The sequence below is a fragment of the Rhinolophus sinicus genome, linkage group LG02 (genome assembly GCF_036562045.2).
Source record: "Rhinolophus sinicus isolate RSC01 linkage group LG02, ASM3656204v1, whole genome shotgun sequence".
NCBI classification, from domain to species: domain Eukaryota; kingdom Metazoa; phylum Chordata; class Mammalia; order Chiroptera; family Rhinolophidae; genus Rhinolophus; species Rhinolophus sinicus.
Window position 1 is genome coordinate 179,726,623 of NC_133752.1, and position 17,898 is coordinate 179,744,520.

Consider the following 17,898-nt stretch of genomic DNA (forward strand, 5'->3'; position numbering starts at 1 on the left):
GATTAGTTAAATCTTAAAAATTGACTGTTAATACTTATTTTGGTTATCTTTAAAAATGTAAAACAAGTATTATGTTGCTGGTGAAGTTTCTTTTCTCTCTGTGTTTTTCTGTAGCATTGACTTTTTTATGTTTTAAAACAATACACACACATATTCATGATGAAATACATCTTCATTCATCGTTAGTTTTTACTGTTTTATGGAACTTTATAATTACATTGTTCCTTTAGTAGTTTCCTAGTTAGAAAGATGATAGCAAATAGCTTTTAGAAACTTTAAAGTAATATTCTCATTTCTGATATCTTTACATACAATATTTTCCATTTGTAGATCCTCTATTAAAATGGTAAATATCATTTTAGGTAAAGTAAATGCTTTATATAAAAAGCCACTTGTGTTTATTATTAATATTCAAATAATGCAAGCTCCTTATTGAAAATTAGAAAAAATGTTAAGCGAAATCTATTTATCCTTAAGCCTGAGATAACACTGTTAATAATTTTTTCTGCTTTTATATACAGGGAATATATGTGTGTATATATCTTTTTTTTTTAAATGGGTTCATATGTTGCATCCTATCTTATAATGTACACTTTTATTTCCCCATATACTTTGAACATCTTTTCATGTCAATAGGTACATATATATTATTATTCTCTTTTTTCCTTTTTAATTCATTATTGATTTTTTGCATAATTAAAAAAAATGTTTTATTTTATTTAAAAAGTACTTTCAATTACAGTTGACATTCAGTATTATTTTATTTTAGTTTCAGGCATACAGTATAGTGGTTTGACATTTATATAATTTACGAAGTGATCCCCTCTGATAAGTCTAGTACCCACCTGGCACCATACGTAGTATTACAATATCATTGACTGTATTCTCTATGCTGTACTTTATATCTCCATGACTATTTTGTAACTACCAATTTGTATATCTTAATCCCTTCACCTTTTTCACCCAGCCTTCCAATCCCCCTCCCTTCTGGCAACCATCTGTTTGTTCTCTATATCTATGAGTGTTTCTATTTTGTTTAATTGTTTATTTTGTTCTTTAGATTCCACATGTAAGTGAAATCATATGTTTTTTTTTTTTTCCTCTGGCAAGCAACCATCAGTTTTTTCTCTGTATCTATTTCTGCTTTATTTGTTCGTTTATTTTGTTTTTTAGATTCCACATATAAGTGAGATCAAATGGTATTTGTCTTTCTCAGTCTGATTTATTTCACTTAGCCTAATATCCTCTAGGTCCATCCATGTTGTGGCAACTGGTAAGATTTCATTCTTTTTTATGGCCAAGCAATATTTCATTGTATATAGGTACCATATATCCTTTATCCAGTTGTCTATTGATGAGCACTTAGGTTGCTTCCACATCTTGACTATTGTAAATAATGCAGCAAAGAACATAAGGGTGCATATATCTTTTCAAGTTAGTGTTTTGGATTTTCTTGCATAAATACGCAGAAGTGGGATTGCTGGGTTATAAGGTGGGCTCTCTGTTTTGTTCCACTGATCTATGTGTCTATTTTCATGCCAGTAACATGCTGTTTTGATTACAATAGTCTTGTAATATAGTTATATCAGGTAGTGTGACACCTCCAAGTCTGTTCCTTTTCAAAATTGCTGTGGCTATCTGGGGTCTTTTGTGGTTCGATATAAATTTTAGGATTATTTGTTCTAGTTCTGTGGAAAATGCCATTTGTATTTTGATAGGGATTGCCTTGAATATGTAGTTTGCTTTGTGTAGTATGGATATTTCAGTTATTAATTTTTCCTACCCATGAGCACGGTATATACTTCCATTATTTGTATCTTCTTCTGTTTCTTTCCTCAATATCTTAAGGTTTTCTGAGTATGGGTCTTTTACTTCTTTGGTTAAATTTATTCCTAGGTATTTTTTTTTTTTTTATGCAATTGTAAATGGGATTGTTTTCTTGGTTTCTTTTTCTGATGGTTTGTTATTGGTTTATAAAAATGCAACCGATTTCTGAATATTAATTTTGTATCCTGTTACTTTACTGAATTCATTTATTAGTTCTAATAGTATTTTGGTGATCTCTATGATGTTAGCTGTGGGTTTGTCATATATGGCCTTCATTATGTTGAGGTATGTTCCCTCTATTCCCGCTTTGCCGAGAGTTTTTATAATAAATGGATGCTAGATTTTGTCAAATGCTTTTCCTGCATCTGTTGATATCATATAATTTTAATCCTTCATTTTGTTTATGTGGCGTATCACATTAATTGATTTGCAGATATTGAACTAAATTTGTATCCCAGGAATAAACCCCACTTGATTATGGTATATGATATTTTTAATGTATTGCTGAATTTGATTTGCTAATGTTTTGTTGAGGATTCTTGCATCTGTGTTCATTGGGGATATTGGCCTATAATTTTCATTTTTTTGTAATGTCTTTGTCTGTATTTGGAATCAGGGTAGTGGTGGCCTTATAAAATCTTGGAAGCCTTCCTTTCTCTTGAATTTCTTGGAATAGTTTGAGAAGCATAGGTGTTAATTCTTCTTTGAATGTTTGGTAAAATTCACCTGTGAAGCCATCTGATTCAAGACTTTTGTTTGTTGGGAGTTTTTTGATTACTGATTAGATTTTGTTAGTAGTAATCAGTCTGTTCATATTTTTTGTTTCTTCTTGATCCTGTCTTAGAAGAGTGTATGTTTCTAGGAATTTACCCATTTTTTCTAGATTATCCAATTTTTTGACTTGTAATTATTCAAAGTATTTTCTTTTCATTCTTTGTATTTCTGTGGTGTCAGTTGTCACCTCTCCTCTTTCGTTTCTGATTTTTCTTTTTAGTTCTTCCCCTCTCTTTTTTTGATGAGTCTGGTTATAGGTTTACCAATTTTATTATCTTTTAAAAAAACCAGCTCTTGGTTTCATTGATCTTCTGTAATTTTTTTTTAGACTCTATTTCATTTATTTCCACTCTGATCTTTATTATTTCCTCCATTCTACTCGCTTTGGGCTTTGTTTGCTGTTCTTTTTCCATTTCCCTTAGGTGTAAAGTTAGACTGTTTATTTGAGATTTTTCTTCTTGAGGTAGGCCCGTATTGCTATGAATTTCCCTCTTAGGACTGCTTTCCCTGTGTCCCATGGATTTTGGGTCATTATGTTTTCATTTTCATTTGTTTCAAGGTATCTTTTGATTTCTTCCTTGATCTTATTGTTGACCCATTCATTGTTTAGTAGCATGTTTTTTAGCCTACAAGTGTTTGTGTGTTTTTCAGTTATTTTTTCTTGTAATTGATTTCTAGTTTCAGACCATTGTGTTTGGAGGAAATGTTTGATATGATTTCAGTCTTCTTAAATTTATTGAGACTTAAATTTATTGAGACTTCTTAAATTATTGAGACTTGTGACCTAACCTGTGGTATATCTTGGAAAATGTTCCCTGTATACTTGACAAGAATGTATATTCTGCCTTGTTGGGGTGATATGCTCTAAAAATATCAATTAAATCCATCTGGTCTAATGTGTCATTTAAGGCTGCTGTTTCCTTGTTTATTTTCTGTTTGGAAGATCTGTCCATTGATATCAATAGGGTGTTAAAATACCCTGCTATGACTGTATTACTGTTAATCTCTCCCTTTTTGTCCATCAATATTTATTATATATATTTTGGTGTTCTTATGTTGCATGCATAAATGTTTACAAGGGTTATATCCTCTTGTTGTATCATTATGAAATGTCCTTGTTTGTCTCATAATAGTCTTTGTTTTAAAGTCTATTTTGTCTAATATAAGTACTTGCTACCCAGCTTTTTTTCATTTCCATTTGCATGAAATATCTTTTCCCATCACTGTACTTTCAGTCGTGTTTGTCTTTCGATCAGAAGTGGGTCTCTTGTATACTGCATATGTATGGTTTTTGTTTTCTTATCCGTTCAGCTATCCTATGTCTTTTTATTGGAGCATTTAGTCCATTTACATTTAAAGTGATTATTGATAGTTACATAGTTATTGCCATTTTATTATTTGTATTTATGTTCCCCACCCTAGTTCTCCTTATAGAAGTCCCTTTAACATTTCTTGTAATACTTCTTTGGTGTTGATGGACTCCTTTAGCTTTTTCTTGTCTGGCATACATTATTCTTAATGGCTACATAGTATTCCACTAAATTGTTATCTTCTAAAGATGAAAAAATTTATCATGAAACTTTATAGTATTTTTATATATCTTTACCATAAAATATTTGTCATATTTTTTAGGCTTCTACTAGAAAACATAGTTCTATTAAAGAACCAACAGTAAATAGATTTGAAATGTACAAGTCATTGGCATGGATTGCAATAAGAGCTGCTGCACAGGTTGGTGTGATCTTTACTTAATCTTTCTTTTTTTTGTCACATCTGTATTCTCCACCTACTAGCTGTTAATACAACACAATATGTTTGTACAAGAGGAAGGAAAATTTTATATTCTTTGGGATTTGGGCTAATGTTTCTTTGGGAAGATTAGAAATGTACTTTATGTATGTAGTGTTTTAATTTCTATTATCCAGACCTGTCTTTGTTTGTTTTAACTTTTCTTTAATGGCAATATTGGCAGATACACAGGTACACCTATTTGACTTTTGGTAGACATCTGTCATAGTTAGGTAAGGTAGCATATTTAAAGTGATTTTTACATTAAAAATATAAAGTGACTTATACATTAATTACATTTTCAACAGTAACAATATCTTTGACAATGATATATGCTACATGTTGGGGATAACATTTTTGAGGATGTCTTTATTTTTTCTTCCAATATATGTCAAATTTTATTTTATGAATTCATTTTTTCATGTTATTTACCTAATAGGTAATCTCTGAATCAGAAAGCTTACATTTATGAATTCTAATTATGCATTACTTTTAGGTCAATGAAGCTGTGCTGGCCGTTAACCTACTTATTGGAAAGAAAAATGCTAGAACTGATAAAGTTAGTCAAGGGGTATTACCTAACATCCCAGAATTTGCCATTATGGATCTTTTGTCTTCATACACAGATTATTTGCTTGGTATGTTTTAATGGATAGGCATTTTATAAAAACCTGATATATGTCATGTGTAATCAAGTTTAAAAAGCTTACTTGTAGTGATTTGTTGGATTTTAGATAATGGTTTGGGTAGCCTCTGGTAGAGGATCGGGGTCTTAGGGCCTAGGTGCAAAAGAAAAGGATTTGGACATATAAATTTGGAGGCGGGGGATACAAACATTCAGACCATAATGTAAAGGAAGTTGTAGAAGCAGGAATCTGCCTGCAAAATAGGAAGCCTTTGCTCTAGCTGCACCCTCAGGCATCACACCGTCTCTGCCAGAATGCACACCAACAAACCAGATGCCTTGAATCCTGTCTCCCGCACCATTTAGCAGGGTTCCAACTTCCAAGTCCTGCACGGGTGCACTGAATTTGTGATACCTAAATTCCATCAAGGGACCTACCTGCCAAGAAATCTGGGAAACACAATTTTTATCTTTTTAACTTCTTCAATATGGGACAGCAAATTTGGAGATTAAGATGGATATTGCGTGAACCAATCAGGTGCATACTCATACACTATTACGTTGACATTTTTTTCCCTTAAAAATACAAATAATAGCATAACTATACACACAGCTATGCCCCTTGTTCATTCTTTTCTTTAATTTAATATAAATATATTTATTATAAATTGTTTCAAATCAATACATAACTTTTTTTTATTGTTGCACAATGTTCCTTCGTAGAGATGCACCATAATTAAATTAGTCTCCCTTTGATAGAGATTTAGGTTGTTTCTAATCTTACAAATACATAGAACTCTGCTATAGATAAATAACTCACTGCTACATAGAGCTCTGCTATATATATAATTCTGTACATAGGCTGGTATATCTCTTGGCTCTTGGTCCAATTCCCATAGGGAAATTTCTGGATCAAAGGGTAGATCTTCTTGCAATTTTGGTAAATTTTGCCAAATGCCTACAATAAATGTTATGCCAGTTTATACTCCTGCCAGCAATTAATAAAAGGTCTCTTTTCCCTATACCCTTGCTGACATAAGTACATTATAAACATTTTTTAAAACTTTTGTCAATATGGCAGTGAGGGAAAGATTTAATTTTAATTTGCACGTATCATGATTTTAATACTAGGAATTAAAGGTTTTCTTCATTTTGAAAAGTGTGAATGGGAAAAAGCCTACTGGACTTACCTTACTCAATATTCAAACACTAGACCTTTTTAAAAGTAGGAGTAAGATTGCTATCACCACTTCTATTGAAAATTGTTCTGGAAGTCCTATCTTGCATAAATATTAAGCAAAAGAAATAAGAAATAAGTGGTACAAGTAATGGGAAAGAAGAATAAAGCTGTTGTTAACAATAGATTATTCACATGGACAAGTCCCAAAAACTAGAGGCAATGAGAATGTTTAGCAAGATTACAGAATGTAAGATTTCATTTCGATACACGTTTAACAGATAGTGCATTTTTAGAAGCTATCATTTACAATACTCCAAAAATGTATAAGGTATTTAGGGCTTAATCTACCTAAAAGTTATAAAACAAAAAAAAATATTGAAGGAGATAAGAAAACATGGAATATTTATAGTTAAGAAGATTCATTGCAAGATTCTAAGTCTTCTCCAAATGATCTATAGATTTACTGTAGCGTCAGTAACAATTTCAGCAAATTTTATTTTGTGGAATTTGACAAACTTATTCTAAAATTTATGTGGGAGAGCAAGAGGCAAGATTGGTCCAAAGAATTCTGAAAAATAATCTAGTAATTCCACTTCCAGGGAATGTTTACACATATGCATTAGACAAGATGTACTCAACTATTCATAGCAGCCTTGTTCATAATAGCAAAGACAAAACCACAGCCAACAAACCAAAACTTAGAGACAATCCATGTGAATATCAACAGTAGAACAACAGTAGATAAATTGTGGCATATTCATATAGCAATGGAATATAATACAACAATGAAAAATTAATGACTTACAGCTACATACATCATGACTTACAGCTGCATACATGAATTTTTAAAGCATAATGTTTAGTGGAAGAAAGAATATCATAGATAAGTACGTGCAATATGATTTTCTCCCTATAAAGTTCCAAAAAGATAAAAGTAGTAATGCATTGCTTATTAAATAACAAGTAATAGATAATATATAAGTAAAGGGTAAAGGAAACCTATGAGATTATTAACACATAATTTTAGATAGTGATTATTGCTGGGAGATGGGCTGAAGTAGAGAGGAGGAAATGGGATTAGCAAGAGCTTTACAAGGTTCTCCGAGTACTGGGAATATTTTGTTTGCTAAGCTGGGTGGTGAGTACATCGGGATTCATATTATTATTTAAGAAAATATGCATACGTCATTAACCATAGAATAACCTACTTCCTTTCTCCCTAGGAGCACCTACTACCCTAATCAAATATTATATATTTGTGTGTCTATACATAAATAATACAAAATAGTGTATTGAGTTCTTTCAAATTTATACAATAGTATTATACTCTGTCTTCTGGAACCGGCTTGCTAACTGAGTATGTGTTTTCAAAATCTATCCAGAACCACCCATATCATGCCCATTTTAAAAATGAGGAAATTAAGACTCAGAAAAGCAAAAGCCTACAGAGGCTTAAGGCACAGAGAGGTTCAAGGTCTCAACAATAGTGAGTGGTACAGCTGGAATTTGAACCAAGACACTACACTACATTTTCTGCCTATAGATCTAATAAATTTATTTTAAATACCATAAAATGAATAGGCTTCTTATTTTTCCAAGTTTCTATCTTTTAAAATTTTAGTTTACAAACAACAATGTCATGAATATCTTGTGGGAAATTCCTGGTACACATATATAAGTATCTGCATTTTAAATTTTATTAGATCCTGCCAAATTGCTTCCCCAAGAGGTTGTTCTCACAAGTAGTGTATGAAAATTCTGGTTTCTTCACATTATTACTAATATTTCTCATTTTCACATTTCAGGGTCTGTCATTTCCTGAGGGAAGTGAAATGATATTTGATTTCAATTTGCATTTCTCTGATTTTTAGTAATGCTGAAAATGTTAGCCATTTGGGTTTCCTTTTCTATGAGTTTCTGTTGGAATTCTTTGCTCACTTTTTCGTTGGACTATTTGACTTTTTCTTATTGATTGGTGGAAGGTGTTATTCATATTAGAGAAAAAACATTTCATACGTGTTTTAAATATATTTTCTAAGTCTATGGTTTATTGTCCTTTGTGATACAAAATAATTAATCAAATGTAATCCCCTGTGTCAGTCTTTCCTTTCTGAGTTGGGCTTTTTTCATACATTTCATTATTTTTTAAGAAAGGCATAATATTTGTATTAAAAGCTTTTTTTTCAAACTTTCAGATAACTACCAAGTTGTTTTCCAGACTGGCTATACATTTTTTAACCAAAGTGATAATGTATATGACAATACAGATGCTAGAAACAAGACTCAGACTAAGGTGGATATTACATGGATTCTTCTATTGCGCTACTATATTCATCTGCAGAGAATTAATAATATGAGCAAGCTTCTAGGTAAGTTTTTGATGGGTTAAGAAAAATCATATTCCTTTCCAGTTTCTATTTAAGTCAATTCTCTGATTTAGAATTATAAAATACTTTTGATACCTTTCTGAGTGAATTCTCATCAGAAGATGAGAATTTCAGGGGTTCTTAAGTTGAGACACTCGGACCTTTGCATAAAATAGTATTTCAATGTAGTTGATTTCCTTTGGCATTCTATATATTTTATTTCATGTATTTAAAACATTATTATAGGGAGGTATCCAGAGTCTTCCCATGACTGCCAAACTGACTCATGTTTTAAAACAATTAAGAACCAGAGTGATCACAATATGACAAGCTTATAAAATTAGCAAGATGAAATTTGGGCTTTAAGGAGAGAGTCTTTCAGTATCCAGTATGTAAAAGAGAAGAAATGCATGACTTCAGAAGGGATATGTAACTCCATGGAGTTGTTCTGTTTTGTTAAGTTTTTTGTTTTATCATTGATGTACCTACAGAATATCCAGAAGGACTGGTATAATCTGCTTCATATCCATCCCTTTGTGGTTTTGGGAATGTGTATTATTGTGTTCAATCTGTGCCTGTGAAATGGGTGATCCAGTGTTGCTCATCAGTGCCATGGTCAGAAAAGACAGTTTGACCTATTCCAGGGCCCAGTGATGGAGAAGCCAGCAAGGCTAATAGGCGGAGCCACAGGGTGGCTAAGCGCAGTTATCAGGAGTTAGCAGTGAGACAGCCAAGCACCCAGAAAGGGGTCAGGGGTTAAGGTGCCTCATGTTGGGTGCAAGAACAATGGAAGTCGAGTGGTGAAGCAAGCGGACATGAGCCAGTGCAGCAGACCCTGGTTATGCCCTGCCCTGTACCAACTCAGCTCACCTCAGTTCAGCTGCTGACACTTCCCATGTCAGGTGCCCACATTTCACTGCTTTTCTGCCTGGGCTTCCTCGGAAGTTACTGAGGCTTGCCCAGCCCAAAGGAAGGGCAGCCTGAGAGTGCCAGGATTCCACACACCGAGGAGTAACCGTCAACTAACGTGGCAGATCAATATTCCAGCTTCCCAGTCCTTTGATGGGACAATTCTACATGTTCTTTCTTCAGACGACAACCCCCACCGCCCAGCCCTGAGCCCTCATTGTTCATAGCTGTGGCCCATTCATTAACTCACTCTCAGTGGCTCTTTTCTTTTCTCTGTCACATTTTCCCTGTTCTCTGACTGGTGCTCTTTGGATCATTTTTCAAATAAATTACCTGCACCTAAATTCTTGCTTTAAGATATTTTGTGGGGAGAGCCCCAAACAAGACAGCTAGAGAGAACATTTTTGCGTTGTGAAGGCTTGGAACCTCAATTAACATCCTTACATGCTTCTGAGATTTTCTTTCCTTTCTGGGACAAGAAGCAAGTCCATTAATGTGTAAGCGCTAAAATGTTGGAAAGTCCCGGAGATGGGGATATACTGGTTAGTGGTTAGTGAGCAAAAGAGAATAATATTGAGACCATTCTGTTATCTAACATGACTCTAAATTAAGCTATTTTTCTTCCTAAAGCATCTCCAAAGCCAGGTTCTGGAATTTCTTTGCCAGATGATACACTTCTCACATCCCTTTTCAACTCTGGGTTGATTTTGCGCCAAAAAGAAATGGATGTTTTCCTTAAAAGATTCTTACAGCTGTATTGTTCCTCTTGTATTGATGAATTTCCAAGAGAACTATTGCAAGGATTAGAAAATTCACCTTTTTCAGAAAAAGTCTTACATGACTCATCAGCCAAGGTAATGTTTTGAAACATTATATATTTTTGTAAAAGTTCCTAAAATCATCCTCATATTTCGGAAGGGAGCACGTTAACCTCAGTACTGGCATGAAGAATGTCTAGTGTCCTCAGAGTTCCTGGGGAGGCTCATTTCTGTTTTGTCACGTAGCGAAGTCAACCAGACATCCTGGATGTCTAGGAAAGCTCACCTTTCAAGTGTTTTGTTTTGCGGTCCTCGTACATCTTCAGACTGGCTCAGAATTTTCTATATTCCTGAACTTAACATCTCTCAGGCAGTAATTTTGCCAAGAAGTTACACAAATTTCAACATAATAACTCCATAATAAAACTAGACTGCGAGTTCCTAAATCTATGCTGAATTTCATTGTTTTAAATATGTAATAAAAATCATTCATTGTATTTTTTACTATCATGAGTGTGACTAAATAGGGTAAAATGTTTAAATAAGTTAAAAGTTTGAAGGTTTCTTGTTGTTTGAAAAGTTATTAAATTCGATGGACTTTCTCAAAATATGTAATATGGAAGCTTCTTTTAAGTTACCTGTTGAAGAGAAAAAGAGGAATGTAAATGAAGTTTTGTTATTTTTTAAAGATACTAGGGTCTTGAATAATAGTAATTTTTAAATAAACTACCAGAATCAATGAATTGGAAGATACAAAAAAGTGAAGTGTTTTATTAAAAATAGGAATGTATATTTGAAACGTGGTATCAGACACTCTTAGTTGGTGGAGAAAGAGGGGATGGATAAGGCCTAGTCATTGTACACCGTGGTGGTGTGGTAGTGGAGAAGCAGCGATAGAGTTAGAACAGAAGAAAACTACAGAACCTCAGAGAAGCGTTTTAAGAGAAAATGGCGAGGTTAGTGGCAGACGGAATGTAAAAATTAAACTATATGGATTATATTGTCAGTCATTGGTAGGGTTGATTGGCAATGGATAGGTGAAAGGGAGTTATCCAAGAGAGAAATGGTAAAGTGATGGAACTTATGATCATAGGAATGGGAAGGAAAGGATGGATGTAAGAGATATTCAGTAAAATTGAAAACAAAACAACTTAGTGACCCTTTGGAGACAGAAAGTGAAGCGGAAGAAATGGTCAAAGTCTCTTCCACCATTTGGATCCCCTCTCTGTGATCATTAGAGCTTGGTAACACCATTAGCCAATGTAGTGGAAGCAGAAGAATGAGAACTTTTGTGGCGAAGTCTGCTATATTCTGCTCTGTAGATACAGAGTTTGAGATTCTAGTGGACATATTATAAGTTTTCAATATGTATTTGTGAAATGAATAAATCAAGTCATTTGCATAGAATTCTTTCAAAAATTAGGAAAAACAATCATTCATTTATTTTGAGTTATTTTGACTTTGGACTTTACCATATAGTGCTTTACTTTTTACAATGTTTCTATCGTCAGCTGTCTCACAAAAATGTGGCTTGTTCCAAATTGAGACCCTTTGCTCATCTTATCCTACTAGAAAATGGTAACCTTATGTTTTGAGTAGATAACATATTTTTTTAAATCACTGTTTTGAACAAGAAAGCAGAGTGACTGTTAATAAATTGTGACTTTAAAAGTGAATCTTAGCCAGGTGAGTACTATTGAATAACTATGATGTACATCTGCAGCTAATATAATGTATGTTAGCTATATTTTAATGAAAATCTTTAAAATTTATGAAATAGAAGTGACTGTTAATAAATTGTGATTTTAAAAAGAATTGGAAAGACCACTAAGGAATATTTAAGAATTCAGTTAAAGAAGTGACTGTCCGTTGGGGTTATGGAGGTGCCCCCAGGGCACTGTATTGGAATTCACTTGGGAGGATTTTTCAAATTACTTTCAGATACTGGGGTATTGGGATGCCCAATACTTAGCACCCCATTTCCTGCCGAGATTCTGAATCATTTGAGAATCTGAAACAGACTGGCATTAAAAAATACTCACTTTTATGAGTCATAAAGTTGATATTTTAAGGTATGATTTATATTTGCTGGTAAATGGTGTTCTTAGTAGTGAATAGCAAAGTAGACAGATTTACCAATACAGCCATGTGTTGTGTTTTGTTTTGTTTTTTGGTCATTACAGGTCTCTTTAAAATCTGTGGGGACACAGTCCTCTTAAAAATTTGTCATATGAAGGAGTACAGAATACGCACTCCCTACAAATAATTCACTCCTAGGGTGTAAGTCAGAGCTGTGCATATCCAAAATTCTTTTCCCCAAATTCACCAATCAAGTACCTCTCTCCCAGGGAGTGGAGTGAGAGGGGATGGAAAGGCCAGGCACGTAATGTTAATGTCTGGCCCCCACCAGGGAAGGAAACAGTAGATAGTGGGGTGAAATCATTTCCATCTAAGGCCAAATTCTGATTCCTCCTCCTGGGCGTGGAGACAGCCATGTGTCCCAGACACCAAAGGTGTTGTGGAGTAGAGGACAGACAATGAGAACATTGTTAACTATAGTTTTAATGGATATGTTTGCGTGATTTTTTTTTTTTTTAAAGCTTGTAAGAGTTTATTTGAGCCAAACTGATGACAATTGCCAGGAAGCAAAATCCCAATGAATTGAGAAAATGCTACCTGCGTGAATATTTTATAAGTTTGGAAACTAATATGTGTGATTTCTTAAATACTGTTCTGAAAGGAGTTCTACTTGAGTGTTTTAGTATTATGGGTAACCTATCATCACCCAGTTCTCAGGATGATGCTCCAAAATGTACAACCTTGAACACGTTGTAAATATATGTGACATTTCTAATGGCAGCAGTGTTATCAAAGAGCTATCACACCCTGTTTAATTTTTTTTTTTTTTTGGATATAATTAGTGTAACACTCTCCCAGGATAATCAGCTCTGAAGATCACTGTTGCTTGCCTGACAGGTGCAAGCCACCCAATCATGTGTTCGTTTCACTGGGGTAGATAGCTAACAAGCATAAAGCCTTTTGGATTTTTTTTTTAATAAACTCCAAGCTTGGCTGATTTTTATAATAACATTTTTGAGCCTTTTAATCACTCAGGAGGCTATTTCAATCAAACTCTTTCCCTAATTTGATACTTAAACATGCTTTTCTCCCACAAAGAAGTAGATGCCTTTCCAGAACAATCATTGCTATGGGTCATGCTCATCAGTTTTGTGAGTCTGCATGTTGTCAGGTCTATTGATGGACAAAGATGCTGAACAAATTACATTAAAAATTCCAAGAAAAGAGAGGATATGATTAACATTGTGCACAATGCTGAGATATTCATGTTTAGACAATGTGCCTGTGACAATCTGTGTAAGGTCAAATATTTGACTGGTACAAAGTGATTTGTTGTCTATAGGGCTGTGATGAACAAGAGGTCTCCTGGCAGGTCTGCTGTTTCATTCCTTTCAAGGAATAAATCAAACATATCAAAAATACTCAGTGTGTATCCCATCAATTAGTATATCTAATTAATCTCATCAGCAACTAGGTATGATTTTTTTTAAAGATAATGGAAAATGAAATACTTATTTTGATAATTGACTTCTGCTACAATTTACCATTATTAGACCACTGTGCTAATAAACACTGTATGTATGGAAGAGAAAAAATATCTATTTGTTATTTTTCTCCATTTAGCCAGTTATTAAACATGAATTCTTTGCTAAAATACTGTTTCCCCGAAAATAAGACCTAGCCGTACCATCAGCTCTAATGAGTCTTTTGGAGCAAAAATTAATATAATACCTGGTCTTCTATTACATTATATTATATAAGATCTGGTCTTATATTATAGTAAAATAAGACCGGGTCCTATATTAATTTTTGCTCCAAAAGACGCATTAGAGCTGATGGTCCGGATAGATCTTATTTTCAGGGAAACAAGGTAGTTGTCAGACTCTTGAAAGACACTCAAGATATGAAAAAAATATGAGAATCAGTTATTTACCTGATTTTTTGGTGAACTGCCTGACGTAGAATTCATCTTAATTAAGCACTTTAAAATAATTATTTAACCCTAATAATCTTGCTTATTGTGCATTTTGGTCATGCTTTTAGTACCATAGTGCTAATAAGTGAGGATTCTGGCTTACTGTATCCTTTTATGGTAGTCTCTAGACATTTTTGAAAGGTTTTCACCTTTAATATTACCTTTCAGTCAAAACATATTTTTCTTTTATCAGTAGATACCTTGAAAGGTCAATGTCTTTATTTCTCTTTTTATTTTATTTTGAAGACTTGCATTGGCGATCTTATATTAGATCTTGAATAGGCTCAGAAATAATGGGAGGAACAAAGCCTCATAGAAACACCAGGCATTTCATTCTGGCCACTGACATGTTCCCTTGGTCACCAAGCCTTCAGATACCTTAGATGTCAAGAGTTTAGTAGAAAAACTGCTTCCCAGCCACCATGCTGTAATCTTGGGAATAACAAGAAGTTAATTTTTTTTAAAAAATGTCAAGTAGTATATTTATTGTGTCAATATAATGCTCATTTTCTTAAAATTATAGGCATGATTCTTTTTTAATTTTCATTTACAGTTGGCATTCAATATTATTTTATATTAGTTTGAGGTGTACAGCATTTATATAATTTACACATTTATATAATTTACAAAGTGGTTACACATTTATATAATTTACAAAGTGATCCCCCTAGTTAGTCTAGTAACCACCTGGCACTATACATAGTTGTTTTATTGACTGTATTCCCTATGCTGTACTTTACATCCCCTTGACTATTTCATAACTGCCAATTTGTATTTCTTAATTCCTTCACCTTTTTCATCCAGCCCCCTGACCTCCTCCCATTTGGCAACAATCGTTTTGTTCAAGAAGTTAATTTTGAATATAGTTCACACACTGTTGAAGAAAGCTCTTTTTAGATTTGAGATATTATTATCACTATTATAATCTCTTTGGCTAGATTTATTTTATTGACATCAATCATGCTTTGCCTTCTTAGCTACCTTTAAAAACTAAGTAAATAATTTATGAAATCACTACACATTTATGATTCTTGAAAACTCCTGATTCAGGGACAAAGTTCCATCAGAGAAGCTGGGCCCAGATTCACCAAGACTGAACTTACAAATCAGCCACATTCATTTAAAAGCGGAATGATAACAATGGATTTTAATCTTTTAGAGTAAAAGCTGTGTCTTATTTTGTATCTGACACTGCAAACAAAAAATTCTATTGAAAAATAAATAATAAAGTGTAACCATATCCTTAGTAGATTTGCCAGTGAATAAACCAGAAAAAAAGCAGATATTCTTAGAATCCATGTGAACTTGAGGTTATGTCTTTAATCTGGGAGACTCACCAAAGTGGAAGATATTTGTTGAGTCCACTAGGGTTTAAAACATATTCTTCTGTAGAAAAATCTTCTCTGTGGTAATCAGGGACAGTTTTAAGATCTACAACCATAAAACAAGCTGAAACAATTCCCAGAGTTATCCAGTGGAGCCCGTATTGAATACATATTGAATGAATGTTTTAAATATTGAATGAATTCATTACCAGCACTTAAACTGATGTTTTTATTTATTTGCTAGTTACTTCATGATAATTCTCTACATTCCATTTTATCATTAAAGATCCTTGCCAGCCCATCTTCTGTAGAGCCGATATCTTCAGATAGGGCAGCACAAACAGCACAAGCTTTAAACAAAGAACTCTGCTTTCAGTGGTACATTCCTGCCCTGGAAAGACCTCCAAAGGAAACGGAACCTATGGTATGTAATATAAGTACAAAGCTAAATCTTATGTTTAGATATAAAGTTTAACTCGGCCATTATAAATTGAAGGGTAGAGAACACCTTCTTATCATGGAGACAAAAATATACAGCAATATAGAATCTATATTGTCTAATAGAATGAATCTGAAAAGAACTATGAAATCCTGGAAAGTCTGATTCAAGTTGAGATCATTTTCCTTTTTCCTGATCCTCAAGGGAAGCTTCCCAGTATGTCACCATTATATATGATATTTGACTTTTTTTTTCTTTTGGTAATTATTCTTTATCACATTAAGGAAGTTTTTTTCTACTACCACTTTGCTAAGAATTTTTATCATGAATCTTTTACTGTATCAAGATGATTTTATGATTTTTCTCTTTTAATATGTTAATTGATTTTTTTTTAAATGTTAAATCAACCTTGCATTCCTAAAATACCCTCATATTGGTCATGATGTATTAATTTTATTGGATTCAGTTTACTAATGTTTTGTATTGGATTTTTGCCACTATTTTCAAGAGTAACATTGAGCTATAAATTTTCCTTTTCATAGTATCCTTTTCAGATTTTTTGTTTGTTTGTTTTAAGCTTTTGTTAGACTCATAAAATTAGTTGATAAATATAATTGTGTTTTCCTGTTCTTTGGTGAAGTTCGTAGTAACCTTTTTCTCTTTGAATATTTGGTAAGAACTCACCAGTAAAACTGATCATTGTTTTTCTGTGTAAGAAGGTGTAAGACTAGTGATACAATTCTCAATAGTTATAGGCAGTCTTTAAGCATTAGTACTAATATACTGGTTATCAGAGTTGGTATCAGTTCTGATTGGGCTAATATCTGTTCTAATGATTAGTAATTATGTCAAACCAAGTTTTAAATATTTTGACCATCACCCTGTTTATAGAACACTGGGGTTTTCTATTTCTTCTTGAGTCAATTTTACGTTGCTTTTTCTAGGAATCTTCCCATTTTATTTAAAATTTCTCTCATATTTTTAATGTGTTATGTTTGTAGTGAAGTGCTTCCTTTAATTCCTTATATTGGTTATTTGTATGTTTATTCTTGATCATTGTCACCTAAGTTTTCTCATTAATTTATTTCATTAATCACTATATTCTTCTATTTTTCCCCCGACTACTGATTTCTTGAGCTAGCTGTTTAGCTCAATATTCAGTCCTTCCTTTCCTAATGTATGTATTTTAAGGCTATAAATTTCTCTCTAAGCATTGCTTTGGCTTCATCCCACCAGTTTTTATTATAGTATTGTCATCATCATTCAGTTAAAATAATTTTTAAATTTTTATTATGATTTCTTCTTTGACTCATGGGCAATTTCAATATGTATTTCTTAAATTTCAAACTATATAGAGCTTTTCTAGTTACCATTTATATTTTTTCCTAGATTATGTTGTTCTGTGGTAATAAAAAGTGCTCTGTATGATTGATATTTGTTGACACGTGCTTTTTTCTCCAGAAAAGGGATTATTGTATAAATATTCCATTGCTATTAAAAAGAATGTTCATAATCAGAAACAGTTTTGGAGACATAGAGGAAAAACTGAGGGATGCTAGATGGGAGGGGGGGTGGGGATAAGGGGAAAGGTGAGGGGATTAGAAAACAGTCAGTAACCACAAGATTGCCACGGTGTTTTGAAAATTAATTTGGGGAATGTAATCAATAATGTTGTAAAGATTTTGTAGGGTATCCAATGGACACTTGTCTCATTAGGGCGACCACCTCAGGGATGATGTAGATGCCTGATCACTGCATTGTACACCTGAAGCTGAAGCTGAACAATAATGAATTGCAACTACAAGTTTGTATGTATATATACACACACACACATATATATATATATATATATA

The 17,898-nt window shown here is 33.1% G+C and overlaps 1 protein-coding gene across 2 annotated transcripts in view; it reads left to right on the forward strand.

The window, feature by feature from the left end:
- Nucleotides 1–17,898, forward strand: part of CFAP54 (cilia and flagella associated protein 54) — a 252,306-nt gene that overhangs the window by 198,366 nt on the left and 36,042 nt on the right. For both annotated transcript variants that reach the window (XM_019732067.2, XM_019732066.2), the window contains exons 60-64: nt 4,234–4,332; nt 4,886–5,027; nt 8,390–8,563; nt 10,100–10,323; nt 15,893–16,030. In XM_019732067.2, coding sequence (XP_019587626.2) covers nt 4,234–4,332; nt 4,886–5,027; nt 8,390–8,563; nt 10,100–10,323; nt 15,893–16,030 — 777 coding nt within the window. The remainder of the gene's footprint in view (nt 1–4,233; nt 4,333–4,885; nt 5,028–8,389; nt 8,564–10,099; nt 10,324–15,892; nt 16,031–17,898) is intronic.